We start from the raw sequence: 21,200 nt of genomic DNA, 5'->3' as shown, positions 1-21,200 counted from the left end.
GGAAGAGTTTCATTCATCATATTTTTGTAATTGTAGTTCTCGCAAATGTGTAATCTGTTCAAGCAGCTTATTAAAACTTGCACAATAGAGACTTTGTTTATGAATCGGCCATAATTTGCTTAAGCTACAATCTAAAATTGTATTGCTCAAATTTATGTAACTATGATCTATTATACTTTTTATCAGAATTACAAAAAGAATTATTTAACAACTAAGCACTACATAAAAAATTGTTAACAACTAACCAATCCAATTCCCGCGGCATAGCGCGGTTGCCTTTTCTAGTGTTACTAAGAGATGGAGTGTTTAACATAAATTGTTTTATGTAATCTAATTTATCATAACAACCTTAATTATCATTTCCCCTAAAGACAAACTAGCCTCTTAACATGTGCTCTGTACATGTCAATTGGCTTTTGTTTTTATTTTTTTAAATTTAAAAAAGTTACAACAGTTCCTCTCCTGATTTTGAGGAAGTTTCTCTATTTTTCATGGGAGATATTGCAATATTTTGAAATATGATATAGTCAATTGACTATCTTATCCTCATATATAAATAATTTATTAATATCTATATTATGTGAGGGCATATATAATAGTTCAAAAATTTAACCAAGAATTGGCATTAATTATATACTAGCCTCTTAAGCGTGTGTCAATTGGCCGTTTTAATTTTTTTATACTTTATTTGTATCTACAATATTTATTTGAGTTTTTATTTGTTTTAGCAATTTCTATAAAAAAGTTGTTTATTTTTTATGAAATTATGAATAACTTTTTGTTTAATAAGTAATCTTTCTATTTAAACTGCCAACTCAAAAAAAAAAAAAAACTGCCATTGCAGTTAACAAAACGTTTAAGATTTTTTTTTTTGGTAATTTCTTTCAATTCAGTTTGCTATTATATTTACTATTTTATCCTTCATATGTTAAATTATAAATTTTTAGACTATAATCAAAGAAGGGTAAATTGTGGGTTTATGAAAATTTAACCATAAGCCTTATTGGCTTAATTAATACTGATTATATTTACTATTGTATCCTTCATATGTTAAATTATAAATTTTTAGACTATAATCAAAGAAGGGTAAATTGTGGGTTTATGAAAATTTAACCATAAGCCTTATTGGCTTAATTAATACTAATATCTCACAATTTTTTGTCGATAACATCTGTCTTTTAACAATAGAAAAAGAATATCTGCCCCTTTTTTTTTGTTTGAAAGGAGGATATCTGCCCTTCAGAAACGTGAAAAAGTTATTGACAAAACCCCCCATCAAAGTAAAAGTTAAACCCTTCTCTCCCTCTATTTTTGTTATGTGACTTGCTCCTGGGGCAGATCTAGTGACTCTGAAGAGCCACACAATGTTCTTAGTGAGGCCAGAACAGGGCTTATTCAACTCTATAAATCCTTTAAAGAGGAATCAGGGAATGCATCAGATGAATCATTGGAAGACTGCGATTTTTTTTACTCTAAGGCTGATTTAGTAACTTCCAAACAGTTGGTGGATTGGTTAAGTCAGTACTTTTGCTTTAATAGGGACTTTTCAAGTGTTGGACATCACCAACTTCCACAGGTGAATGAAAAACAGTTTCCTTCACTTGTGTATTGTTTCACATTTTCAATATACAACCATACAACTTATACAAACAATGACAGATGCTCGTATCTCTCTCTCTCTCCTCCCCCCCCCCCCCTCCCTATGATAGCATGCCTACATTTAATGTGATCAATTTTTGATCTTATAACAGGATACAAATGTCATGCTGGGATTGAGTGTGGCTCTTCTTTTGTGCTCTGGAGAGTGAGCTGCTTTCACTTTGTAAGTGGTGGGGGAATGGAGCAGCTTGTACATGTCTTCAGTCGTGATAAGCAGAATACTACCGCAACAACATTACTTCTACTTGGAGTTGTTGAGAAGGCTACTCAGCATTCTTTTGGATGTGAAGGATTTTTAGCTTGGTGGCCTCGTGAAGATGAAAATATTCCATCTGGTGTCAGTGATGGTTACAGTAGATTGTTGAATTTGTTGTTGCAAAAACAGCGTCATGACGTTGCTTCATGTGCAACTTATGTCCTTCATCGCTTAAGATTTTATGAGGTTACTTCAAGATTTGAGGTATACTTTTAATTTGGTGAGGCTGGTTGTGGTTCCACATGTGTACTTGCGACTTGAATCAACTAGTTTCTTATGGTAATTCATTCTTTGCAGTGTGCAGCTTTGTCTGTATTGGGAGGTCTCTCTACTGTTGGTAGGGTCACAAGTGATACTTTGGACATGCTTATCTGTGCAAAATCGCAACTTAAAAAGCTCTTGGTCAGTCATAATATTTATTTTTACCTTTTTTTATTTATGTGAATCCTGTTTATCATTTTAGGTCTAATTTAGATGTCAGTGTAGTTCATATTTATTGACAAGAATTACTGCAGAAATTGATAACTTCACGTGGTCCAATTGAAGATCCTTCCCCCGTTGCTCGTGCAACCAGAAAATTGATTCTTGGTCAAACTGAAGGTTTGTTGTCATATAAAGCATCCAGTAACTTGATTGCTTCATCAAATTGTTGTTTCTCAAATCGGGATATCGACTTGCATTTGCTGGATCTTCTCAAGTTATATCTTCCTCTTTGATTTTCAGAATTCTCCTCTGATTCTAACATATGGTTAATTTATATTATATATGTAATATAAGGAAAATATCAGGCGTTCATTTTAATTTACTTGAAGGGATCCCTTATCTATATGTGTGTGTGTGGGATTTAGGGGTTTAAGAGGAAAAGGTAGTAACTTTAAAATTAGGCTCAGCATTCACCCACTTCTACTAGTGCTTGTTTATTACTATTATTCTAAATTAGGTCAGCATAACGCCATGCCTTTTATTATAAATTTTGTTCTTGTCAAAATACTGACAATCTGTGTATCCCTAATGGACTTATGGATGGGATAAATAACATATTATTCTGCTTGCAATCCTCCCTCCTTTGCCAGGCTTGGTCACTTGGACTGGTTGTGTAAAATGTTAAATCTACATGATGCAACAACCAACACATCAAACACAAGATCATATCATACAACACATATACAATATCAATTAAACCAGCTGCACAACATCCACACAGAAACTGCAGAATAGCTTTTCTAGTGGTACTAGGACTCCACCTGGATCATTGACGCTCTGGATCCCTGCAGAAACAACTTGACCAAAGTTAGACATCTTGAGCAACTGGAACTGAGAATGAATAGCAATAGAACTAGAGCAGAAAGCCTTCTGTATGTCAAGACCAAAAGCTTCATAATGGGGCTGAACAATATGCTTAACAATGGGTGATGAATACAGGGACTTTGCTCCCTTTATATATTGGCCAAAACCACGAGTTAGACTCATCCCATAAGGAGTCCAACACTTCTTCATGTTTATCGAGATAGGAGACTTAGAGTTTATCACAAACACTTAATGTAATTCAGGTTGATTACAAATGAGTTTCCTACTTCTACTAGGAGATATACACCCACGTAGATAACTGGAATTAGAGTTATATTCATGTACTTCTTGTTATTTACATAGGATTAAATCAGCTGGTTTTATCTCAATGTGATTAAGATAATGTTGAGTCCACATATTCTAACATTCTCCCACTTGGACTAACATTGTCTGTACACAACACAACTGAACTAATAACCCCATATAGACAACAAACTGAAGTGTGCACTGAAATACACAAAAAACTCATAGCTCATTCAGCTTGGTCAATTTGCAGAAAATAACGCAGAACCTCAAACCAATTTTGATTAAATAACCAGATTGATTAAAGATCACTAACATCAAATACTGCAATCACATAAGCTCAAAGTGATAATAAGAGCAAAATTTGGATAAGTATATCTAGCTGCAAAAATCCAATGCTCATAGTCCAACAGAATGATTTTGACAACTCAAAATCTTAACAGCAAAACTGAAAACACTAGTGAACTGATATTTGCTTAACTGAAAACTGAAACTGAAGCTGCAAAATTACTCAATGCAGAAAAGTTCACTTGATAACACACACTGATATTTTAAAGTTCAAAAAACTGTAATTTGCAAGACTGCAGAAAATAAAATAGTGCTGAAACCAAAAGAAACACATATATGAAATACCTCATTTTATTCAGAAACTGCAGTATCAAAATTACAAGCAAAAACAAAACGACAATAACTGGAGCAAGAATCCTATTACACAAAATAAAATTCTAAAAATCAAAATTGGCTCCCACTGAACTCAAGCCTCCAATTCAGATAGAATTCCCATGTTCTTGGTGTGCTTCTAAAAACTTGTAACTGATAACGCTTTAGTGAAGGGATCTGCTAGCTGTGACTCTGTATTTAAGTTCAAGACATTTATCTCACCATGCTTCACTCTTTCTCTAACACTATAGAATTTTAAATCTATGTGTTTAGAGTTGTTGGACCTCTTACTGTTTTTACCAAAAAATACTGCAGCCTCATTATCACAAAATATTTTCAATGCATCTGAAACAATTGAACTTAATACTTTAGTATGCAATAGAAAATTTTTGATCCACAAGCCTTCACAGACTCCTTCATAAATGGCTATGAACTCAGCCTGCATAGTGGAGGTTGAAATCAATGACTGTTTCATGGTTTTCCATGCAACAGCTCCTCCTGCAAGCATGAAGACATAACCAGATGTGGACTTTTTAGAATCTGGATAATGGCCTGCAAAGTCTGAATCAGTATAGCCAACTAGTTCAAGCTTCTTAACTTGTTTGTAAACTAACATGTGAGATTTGGTTTTCTGCAGATATCTAAGTACTTTCTTTCCTGCAACCCAGTGTTCATGGGTAGGATTAGACTGAAACCTAGATAAAATTCCAACTGCAAATGACAAATCAGGTCTAGTGCAGACCTGTGCATACATTAGGCTACCAATTAACCTAGCATAAGGTTTGCTTTCCATATCAGACATCTTCCCCCCATTTTTAGAATTTTTGTTTTTGGACAGTTTGTCACCCTTTGTCATAGGTGCATCACCTGAAGCACAAGATTCCATACCAAATCTCTTCAACACTTTTGTGATGTAATTGTGTTGAGATAAGCCTAATAAGCCTTGTGACCTGTCTCTCTTAATTTCAATTCCTAAAACATAGGATGCCTCACCCAAATCTTTCATGTCGAAATTTTTAGACAGAAAGGCTTTGGTATCTCTAAGCAATTTAAAGTCAGTACTAGCTAAGAGAATATCATCCACATACAGTATAAGAGAAATAAAATTACTTCCAACTGTCTTAATGTATACACATTCATCCACAATATTTTCTGAAAAACCAAAAGATGAAATTACTGAATCAAACTTCTTATACCATTGTCTAGAAGCCTGCTTAAGTCCATAAATTGATCTTTTCAGTTTGCATACATGATCTTCTTTTCCTATTTTCACAAAACCTTCAGGTTGTTTCATATAGATGACTTCATCTAATTCCCCATTCAAAAAGGCTGTTTTCACATCCATTTGATGCAGCTCCATGTTATAATGAGCTACTAGAGCCATTATAATCCTAAATGAGTCTTTAGTTGAAACTGGAGAGAATGTTTCTGTATAGTCTATCCCTTCCTTTTGTGTGAAACCCTTAGCTACTAGCCTGGCTTTATGCCTTTCTATATTTCCATTTGCATCTCTCTTTGTCTTAAACACCCACTTGCAGCCTATTGGTTTTTGGTTTGGGTTTGGTTTAACCAATTCCCATACTGAATTCTGCTGCATTGACTCAATCTCAGCCTTCATAGCCTTCTGCCATTTTTCAACTTCATGGCTCTCAACAGCTTGCTTGAAGCTTGAAGGATCATTGTCTTCACTTAGAATATCAGTTTCTTGCAGGTACACTACAAAATCACTATCTTCCCCATATACTAGTCTTCTCTCTCTTTGGGATCTCCTAGGCTGAGGTGGATTTGGTTCTTCTGCAGGGTTATTTTCTAAATGGACATTATCCGTAGGTTCATCTATATGAGGTTCTAAGCCTACTGGTTCTTCTAAAGCTTGATTTTGGCTTGGAGTTTCTGTATCTGCATTATCTGCATTGTTTGACTGAATTAAAGGTAAGATATTCTGTAAATTTTGGTTTTCAGTAATTTCTTCTAACTCCAAGGACAAGTCTTCAAAGTTAGTATTACTAAATCCTTCATCCAGAAATTTTGCTTGATGAGTTTCAAAAGTTCTGGTAAAATTTTGAGCTGCATAGAACCTATAGCCTTTAGATTTCTCACAGTAGCCAATAAAATGGCAACTGACTGTTTTGGATTCAAGTTTCTGTGTCTGTGCATTTGGCAATTTTGCCTCAGCCTTGCATCCCCACACATGACAATGATGCAAGCTAGGTTGCCTTCCACACCACAACTCAAAAGGTGTTTTGTCTACTGATTTACTAGGTGATCTGTTGCAAATATAATTTGCAGTCTTAAGAGCCTCACCCCATAAAAATATAGGTAGACCTGTAGTGCACATCATACTTCTCACCATGTTTAATAAAGTCCTATTTTTCCTTTCTGCTACTCCATTTTGTGTAGGATTATAGGGAGTTGTGTACTGAGCCTTAATGCCATTTTCCTGTAAATATAGTGCAAAAGGACCCTTCTGCTGGCCTGCTTCAGTGTGTTTCCCATAGAACTCCCCTCCCCTATCAGATCTCACTAGCTTAATTTTCTTCTCTAGTTGCAATTCAACTTCAGTTTTATAAATTTTGAATGCATCTAGAGCTTGTGATTTTTCTGACAGTAAATAGATATAGCAGTACCTAGAAAAATCGTCTATGAATGTGATGAAGTAAAAATTTCCACAGATAGTTTTGTGTTTAAATGGACCACATATGTCTGTATGTATTAGTTCTAATAGGTTTTGACTTCTTAAGGCCTTTTTCTTTCTGTAGTTTGTCAATTTCCCTTTAAAACACTCAATGCAGTCATTTAAATCTGTATAATCTAATGCAGGTAAAATTTTAATTTTCTCGAGTGTTTTCAGTCTTTCTTTGGATATATGGCCTAATCTTCTATGCCACATATTTGCAGACTTATTATTGAACAATGTTCTCTTTGTACCTGTGACAGTGTTATTCTTTATAGTGTTTTGATTATTTTCAATCAACATAATTTCCTGTTGAGCAACAGAACAATCTAATTTCAAATAATCATGCACAAACACACCACAGCCAAGATAATTTGAACCCTGAAATAACTTTATTCCACTGAAATCAATAATGAGTTTGCAACCAATTTTAACTAAAAGACCTACTGAAATCAAATTCCTTTTCAAGGAAGGAATATAATAAACACTATCTAGAAAAAGAAAATTTCCTAAGCCTAAATCAATCTTCAGAGTCCCAATGGCCTTAACTGCTACTCTCGAACCATTTCCCACACAAACTTGGACCTCACTTTTCTTTGGTGTCCTCCTGTTTGTTAAACCCTGCAAGGAATTCGTAATGTGTATAGGTGAGCCTGAGTCTAACCAGTAAGAGTGAGATGCTATATTAACAAAATTAACTTCTAGAGAAAAGACAGAATTTGGAAAAGACTCACCCTTCTTTATCATCCAAGCCTTGAAACCACTGCAGTCTCTCTTCATGTGCCCTATTTTCTTGCAAAAATAGCACTTAAACTTAAAAGGTTTGTCAGCTTTATGTTCTGCAGTTTTGCCAGGTACTTTAGTGGTGGTAGTCTTCTTGGCCTTAAGTGTGTTCTATTTCTTCCACTTAGGCTTCTCAACTAGGTTGATTGCAGTAGCTGGTCTGCCTTCCTTCCTGATTCTCTCTTCCTCTACTACACAGATAGAAATTAACTTGTTCAAATCCCAGTTAGACTCTTGGGCATGGTAGGAGGTTCTCAGGTTACTATAGGTGTTAGGCAATGACTGAAGTGCCACATGCACTACCTGAGAGTCTTTAACTCCCATGTCTAAATCCCTCAGCCTCGAGTTGAGGTCAATTAGCTCCATAATGTGTTCCCTCACACTTCCTTTTCCTGAAAACTCCAGCTCATTAAATCTTTTGGATAGCCTAGCTGCCTCAGCTTTGTCACTCTCCTGATATTTATCTCCTATGGCTTCTAGAAAATCCATGGCAAGCTCTGGCTCAATGATCGAGCCCCTAACTGTATCAGACATAGAAGTTCTTATCACATTTTTGGCTTTCCTATTGGCGCTATAACACTCCTTATAGTATTTTCCATCTTCTTCTGTGCTCTCAGTGTCTAGCTCTAATGGTTGTTCCTCAATCAAGCAAAGATCCATATTTTGATGCATAGACAGATAAAATTCAACTTGGTTTCTCCACTTCTTATAATTCCATCCATTAAGCAACTGAATTTGGCCTATAGTGACCACATTTAGACCTAAAAAACACAGAAAAATAAAGAAAATAAGATTTCTGCAGTAAAAGATTTTATCTGTGTGTTAATCTTTAAAACAAAATCATGTATTTGAATAACACAAGCAAAAGACATAAAATTTAAAAGTAGTCATGAGCTTTAAAATTTTAGCAGATACATGATTAGTTTTCCATAAAACCCCATAACTAAAATAACATCAAGTAACACCTTTGTAGCATAAAACTCAACATTCTAAAGTTCTAAATCAGCATACTGCATTTAACAAAAATCAGTCATTCCTTGAACCAGTCAAAATCTTTGGATAAGAAAAGCTTCAAGGTATCTAAATAGATAGTTGTGATTACATATGATGCTGTTCTGCATTCAGAATTACACAGTGAACAACTTCTTTGGAAGACAAAATATAAGTGCAATTTTAAATGCAGAAACACAAGTTCCAGTTTTGTTAAAACTTAAAATCCTTGAAGAGTGATAATGAAAACTTGCTTTGTGAAAAATGACCAATACAATCTTTCAAGAATATCAAAACTAGAATTAATAACCATATGCTCAGTTTCTGTATGAACTTATTAATTTTATGCCATGAAAATAACAATACTGCAGATTTTATGTTGGGAGATATATTCCTAATTGTCAGCTAAAAACCATGGCATACTTAAAGCAACCAATACTCAATCAAAATCATCAAATCATACCATCACAGTAATCATATAGTTCTCAAAACCAAAACTTCATATCACACGATTACAGTAAGTCATTCAACCATATATGCAGAATTCCTTCAATATGCATGATCAAGCATTCTAAATATGATTATGACAACCCTTTCCATATGCTAAACAGTAATCCATATGACAACCCTTTCCATATGCAGAAATTGAAATACAAGTTCTGGGATTCCCAATGAACATACCTTGGCCTCTGCTACAGCGCTGCAACAAAAATTTTATAGCGGAAGCAAAAGAAAACAAGCAGCAATTTCAACCCTTCCACATGATCCAATCAATTCTAAAGAGGGGTCTTGAATCCCATAACCGAGAATTTATCTCAGTGAGCCCTAACTCAATCCGATCCCTAAAGCAAAAGTGACCGTTATGTTCCAACGGTAATATTCTTAAATTTATATATTAATTTTGGATTCGGGTTTGGGCTTATTTGCTTAATGAATTGGATTAGTATTAAAGCCGGGTTAAAACCACTTAAGGCCTGCTTTTAGTCTAAACAGAAAATAGTTTTCACAATATGAATTTTCTGAACCAAAACAAAAAACGCATGATATGTGTTTTATGAAGTTCCTAAGCTCTGATACCAATTGTTAAATCTACATGATGCAACAACCAACACATCAAACACAAGATCATATCATACAACACATATACAATATCAATTAAACCAGCTGCACAACATCCACACAGAAACTGCAGAATAGCTTTTCTAGTGGTACTAGGACTCCACCTGGATCATTGACGCTCTGGATCCCTGCAGAAACAACTTGACCAAAGTTAGACATCTTGAGCAACTGGAACTGAGAATGAATAGCAATAGAACTAGAGCAGAAAGCCTTCTGTATGTCAAGACCAAAAGCTTCAGAATGGGGCTGAACAATATGCTTAACAACGGGTGATGAATACAGGGACTTTGCTCCCTTTATATATTGGCCAAAACCACGAGTTAGACTCATCCCATAAGGAGTCCAACACTTCTTCATGTTTATCGAGATAGGAGACTTAGAGTTTATCACAAACACTTAATGTAATTCAGGTTGATTACAAATGAGTTTCCTACTTCTACTAGGAGATATACACCCACGTAGAAAACTGGAATTAGAGTTATATTCATGTACTTCTTGTTATTTACATAGGATTAAATCAGCTGGTTTTATCTCAATGTGATTAAGATAATGTTGAGTCCACATATTCTAACATAAAAGAGAAATACTATGCTTGCTAATTACAGCCTTTTATTGGATTTGTACTACTATGTTCTGGAGTCCCCCTGTCAAGTTTGTTTACCTGCCTTGGTTGAGGATATGTTGTATTGGCTTGGCTATGTGAAGTTATTTTTTAGTTTTTTCTGTTGCGGATTTTGACTCTCCAGTTTCACACACAAAAAAAAGAAAAGAGGGAGAAATACTATGCTTGCTAATCACAGCCTTTTATTGGATTTGTACTACTATGTTCTGGAGTCCCTCCGTCAAGTTTGTTTACCTGCCTTAGTTAGAGGATATGTTGTAGTGGCTTGGCCATGTCAAGTTATTTTTTAGTTTTTTCTGTTGCGGATTTTGACTCTCCAGTTTAACACACCAAAAAAAAAAAAAAGAGGAAGAATTATATGCTTGCCATTGATAGGTATAGGTAGCCATGAAAGGAACCTAAAGATATGTTACTAAGGTTGCAGAGGAGACCGAGGGTTTGATAGATCTGGGTGGCTGAAGAAAGTCCATGTTCAAGGAGACAAGCTAGTGTACTGGTGGATATGAGATACCCTCATTTACAACTATTTGAACAAAAATTTACAAGTATTTGAACCAAAATTACAACATTGAGAACAAAAGTTACCATATTCATTTACACTATTTACATATAGTTAAACAAAAATTACAACATTGACAACGAATTTGTTCAAAAGCTTGTAAAAATGTCGTAAGAGGTGTAATTACCATTATTAGAACTAAGATTACAACATTGACAACGAATTTGTTCAAAAACTTGTAAAATGTCGTAAGATGTGTAATTACCATTATTAGAACTAAGATTACACAAAGTAGAACTCAAATTACAACTTTGACAACAAAATTTGTTCTCACTTTTGTAAATGTGGGTATGAGATACCCACCACTACACTAGAATTTCCCGTTCAAGACCAACTCCCCTTGGCCCAAGGCTTAGTTGAGTTTAGTGGTCATAATCCTGAAGTATATACGAACTCTGCAGTTGCTGAAGATTGACAAGGGAAGGGGAAGGGAAGAGGGGCAATATAATCAGTTGGGATAGATAGAAGAGGGAGGGAGAAAGAAAGGAAAAGGCAAAAAGATAAAATGAATCTGTTAGGGTTCTTAACCCTGAAAGATTAAAAAACTTTGAGAATAAATTAAATCACAAGGGTAAATATGACAATTACAAACTGGATTTTCATTACAAAAATAAAAAAGAAATTATCCCACAACCCCCACTTTTCTCTCCCACTATTTTCTCTCTGCAATAACTGTTTTATCTCATTTATTTTTTTAATTTTCTTTAAAAAGAAGAAGAAAGTATTGCACATGTAGGAGCATATATGAAGAAGGCTAGTTTGTGAATTGAACTATCTAATATGTCATATCATGGCCTACTATTGGGCCAGTCTGAAAATCTCGTTGAAATCAAATTCATTTAGTTAAACTCTTAATCATCATGAAATCTCCAACTTCCCTAACCGGAGTGAACTCAAATTAAAATTTCTAATCAACTCAATTCCCATTTCAAATATTTTTTCATTCATCAAATGATTTTATTTATTTTTAATCTTCTCTATCATTCTGCCTTATGCTCTCTCTCTCTCTCTCTCTCTCTCTCTCTCTCTCTCTCTCTCTCTCTCTCTCTCTCTCTCTCCCCGCTATTTCCATGGGGTTCTACATCAGAAATATAAATTTGTAGCTAGCTATTCTATGTAAGGAATTTGTTTTGCAATATGATTAATTATTTAATTACCTTGAATGCAGGAGCGGGGATTTCTTCCTCTAGCAGTTGCACTATTGTCGTCATCCATATTACGTTCAGAAGTAGGACGTGCTATGGACTTATTTGTGGAAATTACATCATCTATTGAGGCCATTATTCTTTCCCTTCTGTTTTGTCGCTCAGGTCTCTCTAAGTGCTTGTTATCATCAACTTTATTATATTCATCAATCCAAGTCATAGTTAATCACATTGCATGCTTTCTTGCTCAGGCCTAATTTTCCTGCTACAGCACCCTGAACTTTCCGCAACTATAATACATGCCCTAAGGGGTGGTGATAATGTGAACAAGGATGTGTGTCTTCCTCTTCGACATGCATCTGTTTCCATATCCAAAGGATTCTTTTCCATTCCACAGGAGGTTGGAATGATTGTTGGGATGCATTTGAGGGTGGTTGGTACCTTTTTCTCCTTTCGGTTTATTTTCTCTAATACAGACTTTCCTCTAAGATAACAACTCTAATGCTTTTGTACAGGTTAACGCCATAGATCGTTTGCTTACTGCGGCTCCAAACACTGAAGAATTTTTATGGGTGTTGTGGGAACTATGTGCTCTTGCAAGGTGGAACTGAATGCATTTTGCTGATTGTGAACACTTAATGACTCAATGAATATTAATGGTCTTAACGACTTTTTGTTTGATTTGCAGGTCTGACTGTGGACGCCAGGCACTGTTGGCTTTGGGATATTTTCCAGAGGTACTGTTTCGGGTTTAGGGGTACTGTTGAGTATACTTTTGAGATCATATATGATTAATAATGCAGAAACATATAAATATTTCCGTTTCTTACTTGAGATGCATTTGGATGGGAAGACCTCTGATCTGGGTGTGTTGTAAATACTTTGTACATAAATTGCTCGAATGGAATTTGAAGAAAACATAAACTTTAGTTTATATGTTTTTAGGAGAATAAAGTGAAGAAAAAGTCTTTTTGGAGCCATATGCAGTGATTTTTGTGTTTGGTAATAATATTTATATTTAATGACTTATAATTTGGTTACTGATTGGTGAGTTCTCTTATTGAAGTTTTTGAACATATGCCTCTGGTACCTTGCTAGGTTTGTACCGATGCTAGGCTGCAATAGATTGATGTTATTTTAAATTAGCATGAGTTGCAGACATGAATGTAGATTTGTGTGGCGTCTTTACAATTGACTGATTCTAACAATTGTGTCATATATGAGCTATTCTTGTTCATAATGTTCTTGACTTCTTTACATGCTTCAGTTTATTGACAATTAAGTACGTTATTTTTGTAGGCTGTTAAAATTTTGATTGAAGCATTACATTCTGCCAAGGAACCGGAGCCGCTTACTAAAAATAGTGGTTATCAACTTGCTCTATCTCTAAGTCTGAAATTTTAAAACTATGTGTTCTTAGTTCTGCTTTACTAAGTCAAACAATTCTGGATGTTCAGGAGCCTCACCGTTAAATCTTGCGATATTTCACTCAGCTGCCGAGATCTTTGAAGTTATTGTTTCTGATTCAACTGCATCTTCTCTTGGATCCTGGATTGGACATGTTACGGAGCTCCATAGGGCTTTCCATTCCTCTTCTCCAGGGTCAAATAGGAAAGATGCCCCCACACGGATGTTGGAATGGATAGATGGCTGGAGTAGTATATCATAAAAATGGAGTTACAGGTCTTATACGATATGCTGCTGTGATAGCTTCTGGAGGAGATGCCCACTTGACTTCAACCATCCCTCTAGTGTCAGATCTAACAGATGCAGAAAATGTTATTGGAGATCCTTTTGGTGGTTCAGATGTTAATGTTATGGAGAATCTTGGAAAATTCATCCACATGGAACTGTGGAAGTAAGGATTAACAGAGTTTTACCTTTTTCAGAAACAGATGATTTAACTATTTTTGTATATAATGTTAGAGATGTATGAAGCCTCCCACTGCTATCATATATTTGCTAACTTATCTAATAATTTGTAGAGAAGGAAGACATTGGTTACGGCTCTACAATAAGTTACATTTCTCAAATTTATAGTACTTTTGCAGCAACAAAACTCATCTGAGGATGCAAGATATAAGTCGGAGAACAATATTATTCCTGCATATAAAAGGGTAATGCTGTATATTTCTATCTTCGGTATTGACTTCGTAAATAATTTACTTTGATAGGGCACTTGTTTTATCTTAGCTTTTTAGAGCCAATTTGTTGAACATCCTTTACAATGTACCTGGTTTGCTTCTTTTGACGAGTTTCAAAATCTAGAACGTTCACTTGCTTTTTCAAATGCAAGTAGGAGATTCTAATGGACCATTTTCCTAGGAACTCCTTCTGTTGCAAGCTTCGGATGTAATGACAGAGTAATGACTGCTCCCCCATTTACTATTTTACTCTTTTTACTTTTTTTAACTGGTGAATTTGCTTAACTAATATACAAAAGAGTGGTTCTAGTTCCACCTGTAAATTTGATATTTTGACCTCCATTTTTTTTAATTATCAATAGACTTTGCCAACTAATATGAAAGATAAATAAAGGCAAAGAGAGAGAAAAAAAAAAATACTCTTCTTACCTCCCTTATTAATATAACATTTGTTCAAGTAAATCCAGAATATGTGTCTGGCCCAAACTCTAGGTTACTTGATCTAGTTGTAATAGGGTTTAGAATTAGAGATATTCTCGGAGATATTCGATTAATTGTACGATTATCTTTCCTTGTACAACTCTGATTCTATGTCTTGTAATCCTCTATATAAAGATAGAGGCCCCTATTATAAATGAAAGTACGATTCAATTCTCTCCCAATTTCAGTTTTCCTTAAACACCTTATCAGCACGAAGCCCTAACCCTGAAACCCTAAATTCGTAGCCATCAAACCCTAGCCACCACCGCTACATATATTGAAGCCCTCAATCCCAGGATTCCAGAATCGGGGGCGGAACCACCAGAATCGGCCAGAAAACCACCGAACCGGCCACGGGCAGTATCGAACCAGCCCTCCAAGAAGAAAAAAAGGGATCCATGCACCGATTCACCACCTTCCGGACCTCCGATTGCTACCAAATTTTGCCACCAGCAGCGTCTCTATCCCAAGATCCAGGAACAGGAAACATAACTCTAAAAATCGGTCTAAAAGTTGTTGAACCGGCCTGCAGAAGAAAGAAAGAAAAAGAAAAAAAAAAGGAAAAGAAGGAAGCCCAGAGGCCCAGGCCCACTGCCACGTCAGTACAGGGACCCACCGCCACGTCAACATCTGGGGCACCCACCGCCACGTCATCATCCAGGACTCACTACCACGTCAGCAACCGGACCCCAGTGCCACGTCAGCACCGGTCAACGCCGGTTGACCTTTTTTGGCTATTTTTCCAACTAGTTTCCGGGCACTTTTCCGGCGATTTTTTCGGCGACCTATTTCGAGGTATTTTTTACTAAAAGTTTCCGTTTTTTAAGTTTTTATTTATTTTCTCTTCTTTTTTCTCTAGGACTTGCAAACTTCCTTCTTCTACCCCCTTTCTTCATCAGAGGGGAGACCTAATTAAGCCGAACTGTGGGGGTTCGTGCTCACTCCAAGCTTGGAGCTTCTTGAGATCTCAAAACTTAGAGTTTGTAGAGAATTTATAATCGACTACTTACGTCATTGTTTCGATCTAATCCAATACCTTTTTGATTGAATTTCTTGGAAGCGATTACGCTCAGAAATTTTATATATTTTCGTGGTAGCCTTTCACGCTCCGAAACTAACCCTAATTTCTTGTTCTCTTTCAGGATGAGTAACCTGAACAAATTAGACTTTGCTCAATTAGGAACAACTGGCGCTGGATATCATAGGTGGGCTCGTGATTTCCGCTAGCATCTCAAGGCGGATGGAATCCTGGTTACAATTCTCGAGCCTAGCTAGGACGTGCTAACTGTTCAGCAAGCTCAAGCTTTGGAAGCAAATAAAGCAGCCTTAGAGGCAAATAAGGTGAAAGCCATCATCCTAATGACTCGTCATATGGATGATTCGCTCCAGTACGAGTGTATGAATGAAGAAGACCCCAGAAGGCTGTGGGTCTCACTCGAAGAAAGCTTGACCTAGAAGTGAGATGACATAGTCTCCGCTTCTGTGATTTCAAGTCAGTTCTTGACTCCAACTTGGAAGCACTTCTCATTAAATCCTTAATGAAATTCTGTGGTAAAAAGATCACAGATGCAATGTTGATTGAGAAGACTCTCTCTACCTTCCCCGTCTCTGCATTGATGGTTGCTAAGAACTATCGAATCGATGTTACTTCAGGACGGATCACAAGGTTTCATGAGCTTGTTGGAGCTATGAATGTCGCTGAAAAGCATGACAACATCCTTGTGAAGAACTATAATTCGAGATCTGTGGAAACAAAGCAAATTCCGGAATCCAATTATAGTCGCGCCCCTAAGAGAGAGCGCCAAGAGTGAAACCATAATTGTAGGGATACTTCTAGACGTTCTGGTCCATATAATCACTCTACTTGGGAAGGTAACCGCCAAAAGAGGCCAACACAGAACAGAAGAGGTCAATGTGGAAAGAGAGAGGGAGGCAACGCCTCTGGCCATGTTGGTAGGGCCACCAACACTAAGAGCCATCTAAATAACGCTTTCAAAGTGGCTCAATCAATGGAGTCTGAGCAAAGAGATGTATGTTCTCGATGTGGAGTATCCGATCATTGGGCACACATTTGTAGAGCTCGTGAAGAAATGGTCACCGCCTACAAAGCATATTGTGAAGCAAGAGAAGCTCACTATGTGGAACAAGAAGATCAAGAAGATGATCTAGACTGAAGGGTTGAAGACTACAAATCTGGCTGGGATCAATAGATCGCCAATTCTGTTTAAGTCTTTATTTTACCAAGAGATGTAATAGGCAACTGCCATATACTTTGTAGTACGTAAATGCCATTGGTTCAGTTTTTCTTCACAGAGGCTCATCCAAAATGAGTATGATGTCTAGGAAGGTTTTGAGATAAGTGGTACTTAAGCGAGCTTTGCTCCACCGACAACTCTCTACTCACCTGGTCATATTTATTTTGGAGTTACCGAAAGAAGTCAAACGACTACCTTTGTTTTACATTAGCTAGCATTGATAGGAGCATTTTAATGCGACGTTTTAACTGCATTTCCCTACATTTTCTGCGTTATTTCCTTAATAAAACTCTGTTTAGGAAAGTTTCCATTCTTTGATTGGGAAAGTTCCTATTTGTAGAAAGTTTCTATTTTGGTAGTTTCTATTTATCATTTTTAGAAAGTTTCCCATTTTCAGTTTAGGAAAGTTGCCATTTTTCATTTTAGGAAAGTTTCTATGTTTCTTACTAGTTTCTATTTTCAGGACCTCCGAGCTAAAAAGTGGAAATGAACTCACAAATGGAAAGAGGAGCTTGCGAAAGTCAAGGGGAGTAAAAATGAGAAACAATGAGCCACAGAAATGAGCAGAAATGAAGAAATAAAGCTTTCCTGGTCCAACCAGGAAACCCTGCGAAAAGGAGGAAAGCTCACCAATGAAGTTTCCAACGTTACTATGAAAAAGAAATGGAAAAATGAAGTGTTATGGCGTTGGAAGGTGACAAGGCTTGAATAAGAAGCAACAAGGCCCAAGAACTCTCAAGACTTATTGGATTTTCGGCAATTTGGATAAAAGCCCACAAAAGCCCATGCAATTAGGGTTTCTGACGCAATGATTAAACCCTAGGAGAGTTTGCCGTCCAAAGCCAAGAGAGAAACAAGGAAAATGACGTGGAAAATTAGAAAATATAAAGAAGATTTCGATTGAGATTTTCTAGGGAAATTTTTATGGAAAGATAATCCCTAGGAGACTCCTTACCGTCCAAAGCAAGAGGAAAAGAAGGATTTGCCGTGTGAATTAAAAAGAAAACCCTAGAGAATTCGGCAAGGAGATATTCAAGGGAGAAATAAAAGGAAAGAGAAAAAGGTGGAGACCAAGAAAAGCTCAAAAGAAGTCTAGATACATTCCTTAATCCCCTAAAGGAAGTTTGGCCGAATTGAACTACAAAAATCAAAAATTATATCAAGGGAATTTCGGCAAGATTATTTAGGGAATTAATATTGGAATTTTGTGATTGGATGGACCACCTCATAGGGCTTATGTGGGAAGCAAGCATTGGAGGAAATTATATGGAGTTAACACATTGTTGCCGTGAGAATTAAGAGGAAGCACACGGCTTGGAGAGCAAGGAGGACGTCCCCTATATATTCTCCCCTTTTCTCAACGTCAAAGGTTCCCCTCTTTTGTGTTTTACACTTTAGAAAAAAAATCAGAAAACTCTCTCTAGCCTAGCCGTGAGTTCTACCACCCTCTAGTCATCTCCACGAGTTCAAGCAAGGCCAAAGGAAGAAGAAGAATTGCCGTGAGCATCATCCTCCATCACCATCCTTGAAGCTTGCTTTCGAGATTCAAGAGACCACCTCCTCAATTTGTTCATCTCATCTTCATCCACGGTGTAATCCGATTCTCCTTTGTAACCTTTGCTTTGAATTTCGTTGGTTATGAACTAGTTGACATATATGTATGAACAAAGTATTATTTCTGGAATTTTTATGATTAATTGATAATTTCAGATTCATATATTGCGATTTATGGTTGCTTTTGTGTGAGTGTTTGATTAAATTTGCATGATAGATAACTTTTGTATTTTAATCTTATGTGGTTGCAAACACTTAGGGTTTTTATATGATTGGTGCTACGAATTTGAGAACATGAATCAACTTTTTGGTTTTGTGTTCTTGAATCAATAAGTAGTAAAGGTTTTGTGCAAAAACCGAATTTAATCAAAGAGGATTGCAATTAGGTGGACTTTTTCATACTAAGTTGCACACTTGAGTTGATAGCCTTTCTAGGTGCTTATTGCGTCGAATATGTTGTGTTTGACTAGCTTTCTAGGGCTTGCATGCATGTTTGATAGGATTAGTCTTTGTGCTTTCACTTAGATTAATTAGCATTGAAAAGTAAAATATGGGAAATTGTTTGCTTTTAACGTTTCACATGATCAACTCCTCTTGCATGACCTTGATGAACAATGTTAGAACTTGAATCGATTTAATCATATATTTCAGTTTTGATCTTTGCTCTCTCATTCCATTTGTATTTTTATGTTTTTGCATTTTAATTGTTTTGTTAACTTAGTTTATTTTTTGAAAACAAAAATCAAAAATATCCCCCCCTTTTTCGTGAATAGTGTTTATATATTGTGTGAATATTATACTTTGTTTTAATTTTAATTGTTTAATTGTTTGACAATGACAGGTGTACCCTCAATCCCCGGAATAGAACGATCCCTACTTGCTTATACCACTATGATATTTTTAGGGTTAAATTGTGCGCTTGCTTTCGAGCGCATCAAGCATTTGGATTAGGTTCTCCTATTGGTTAAGAGACAATGATTTACTCTGTTGGCTTATAAATAAAATTTCGAGTTCTTTTCATTATGACTCTATTTTGATTATGAGCATATTACTTTGTGACTATGATAGCTGAGCCATTAGTATTAATTCAAGGACATGGAATAGCCAACTTCCTTTTACCAAATGGCACCTTGATTACTATCACAGAAACTCTCTACGCTCCTAGGGCAAATCGCACCTATGAATAGCCGACGGATTCCATGCAAAAACGCATATAGAGAACGGAAATGAGTTCCTTTGCAATGCCTCTAATGATTGCTAACAAAAACGCATCTTAGAGAAGTTTATGTGTCTCTCTAGTGGACTCTATATCACTATTCGAGCTATTAAATCCTTTAAAGTTATGAGAGATGATCTCTTAGATTTAGACATATAATGGCTTTGTCACGACAGGACAGGTCATCCTAGTTCTGATGATCCGTCTACTAAAGACTTCACACGAACATCCATTCTTTCGAGCGAAACGAAGCATGAATCCAAAGTTGATTCCTGGATACCACCAGCCTAGGGCTGGCATAGTCCCTATCCATGACGCCATAGATGGCGCCCATCATGGTGATGGCGCTCTAGGTGATGCTGCAATCACCAACTTTGCTTCAAATAGCGTTACAAACGCTCAGGCCCAACCAAAATACTCATTGGTTGCTTCTAAAGCCTCTCGCTCTTTTTATAAAACCTGTTCCTTAGGGAAGTTAGGACTGAGACCATCCTATGAAAAGTACATGAAATACTCATTTTGTTCTTACATAGAATCGATGGGGATTCTGTGGACTGATTCAACCAACTTGCGGACCCTTAAATATCTCATGATGTTGATTGACACGCAAACACGTTGGTCACGTGATGTGCCATTGTCCACTTGTAATGCTGCTTATGCTACACTCCTAGCACATATCATATGACAATGGACTCACTTCCTGAATCATCCTATTCAGTCAACTATGCTAGAGAGTTTACATGGAAGACTTTCGTTGGATATTGCAATGGGACTGATGTTGGACATCATATTCTCATGAACACACCCAAATGGTCTTGCGGAAACGACTACGATGGTAGTCAGGACATTGGTAATGCGCACCAATCTCCTTATATCCACTTGGGGTGATGCAATATCGCATACAGTTATGCTAATTCGTCTACGACACACCTCCACTCAATCTAGCTCTGTGTTACAACTAGTGACTGGGTACAAGTATCTTACTTACGAACATTTGAGTGTGTCATTTATGTGCCAATTGCGCAGCCACAGGGCACTATGATAGGTCCTTACAGACGAATGGGCAACTACGTTGGATTTGAGATTCCAAAAATTGTCCGCCAGTTAATGCCCTTGTTAGGTGATCTCCTTACCGTTAGATTTGCGGATGTCACTTTGATGAGACAGTCTTCCCGTCGTTAGGGGGAGATAAGAACACGAATGTTCAGCAGGAACGACAGGAATTATCGTGGTCTGTCCCCACTATGTCTCATCTCGATCCCTGTTAAAGTGATGAGATCACACATCTGCTGCGAATATGTGTGCAAGGAAGAACGTCCCTAAGAGAGGACGTAGTGCCACCCTACACGGAGGTAGACTTGGCGCCAACGCCAAAGAGAGTGGCACTCTGGCATTACAGGCCATGGCCCTAGCTAGGATGCGTGGGAGGCCCGTGGGTTCGAATGATACTTTGGCACATTCCAATCATTTGATCATCAAGACTCAAAATCCGTC

At 36.7% G+C, this 21,200-nt stretch overlaps 3 protein-coding genes across 3 annotated transcripts; 2 read left to right on the top strand and 1 right to left on the bottom strand.

Moving 5' to 3' along the window:
• The first annotated feature begins 1,424 nt into the window (after positions 1 to 1,424).
• On the top strand, positions 1,425 to 2,631 carry LOC121052288 (protein virilizer homolog). The gene is made up of 4 exons (XM_040517002.1): positions 1,425 to 1,576; positions 1,752 to 2,119; positions 2,213 to 2,317; positions 2,431 to 2,631. Exons 2-4 carry the CDS (start codon positions 1,838 to 1,840, stop codon positions 2,629 to 2,631), a joined length of 588 nt encoding a protein of 195 aa, XP_040372936.1. The 5' UTR covers positions 1,425 to 1,576; positions 1,752 to 1,837.
• Positions 2,632 to 7,733: 5,102 nt separating this feature from the next.
• Positions 7,734 to 8,282, bottom strand: LOC121052287. Its single transcript, XM_040517001.1, has one exon. The coding sequence runs from the start codon at positions 8,280 to 8,282 to the stop codon at positions 7,734 to 7,736; it is 549 nt and encodes a 182-aa protein (XP_040372935.1).
• Positions 8,283 to 12,084: 3,802 nt separating this feature from the next.
• Positions 12,085 to 13,741, top strand: LOC121052373 (protein virilizer homolog). The gene is made up of 6 exons (XM_040517219.1): positions 12,085 to 12,222; positions 12,309 to 12,490; positions 12,573 to 12,658; positions 12,746 to 12,794; positions 13,357 to 13,423; positions 13,515 to 13,741. The coding sequence occupies exons 1-6, from the start codon at positions 12,153 to 12,155 to the stop codon at positions 13,724 to 13,726; spliced, it is 666 nt and encodes a 221-aa protein (XP_040373153.1). The 5' UTR covers positions 12,085 to 12,152; the 3' UTR covers positions 13,727 to 13,741.
• The last annotated feature ends 7,459 nt before the right edge of the window (positions 13,742 to 21,200 follow it).

Source organism: Rosa chinensis, chromosome 3, assembly GCF_002994745.2.
Source record: "Rosa chinensis cultivar Old Blush chromosome 3, RchiOBHm-V2, whole genome shotgun sequence".
Lineage (NCBI taxonomy): Eukaryota > Viridiplantae > Streptophyta > Magnoliopsida > Rosales > Rosaceae > Rosa > Rosa chinensis.
This window is presented reverse-complemented; position numbering and strand designations above follow the sequence as displayed.

Bases quoted from the DNA above. Each gene is read 5' to 3' on its own strand.
- LOC121052288 (XM_040517002.1), top strand. From the start codon at position 1,838: ATGGAGCAGCTTGTACATGTCTTCAGTCGTGATAAGCAGAATACTACC. The intron at 2,120-2,212 runs GTATACTTTTAA...CATTCTTTGCAG, and splicing joins AGGTTACTTCAAGATTTGAG to TGTGCAGCTTTGTCTGTATT. The intron at 2,318-2,430 runs GTCAGTCATAAT...GAATTACTGCAG, and splicing joins CGCAACTTAAAAAGCTCTTG to AAATTGATAACTTCACGTGG.
- LOC121052287 (XM_040517001.1), bottom strand. From the start codon at position 8,282: ATGGATCTTTGCTTGATTGAGGAACAACCATTAGAGCTAGACACTGAG.
- LOC121052373 (XM_040517219.1), top strand. From the start codon at position 12,153: ATGGACTTATTTGTGGAAATTACATCATCTATTGAGGCCATTATTCTT. The intron at 12,659-12,745 runs GTGGAACTGAAT...TTTGATTTGCAG, and splicing joins GAACTATGTGCTCTTGCAAG to GTCTGACTGTGGACGCCAGG. The intron at 13,424-13,514 runs GTTATCAACTTG...CTGGATGTTCAG, and splicing joins GCCGCTTACTAAAAATAGTG to GAGCCTCACCGTTAAATCTT.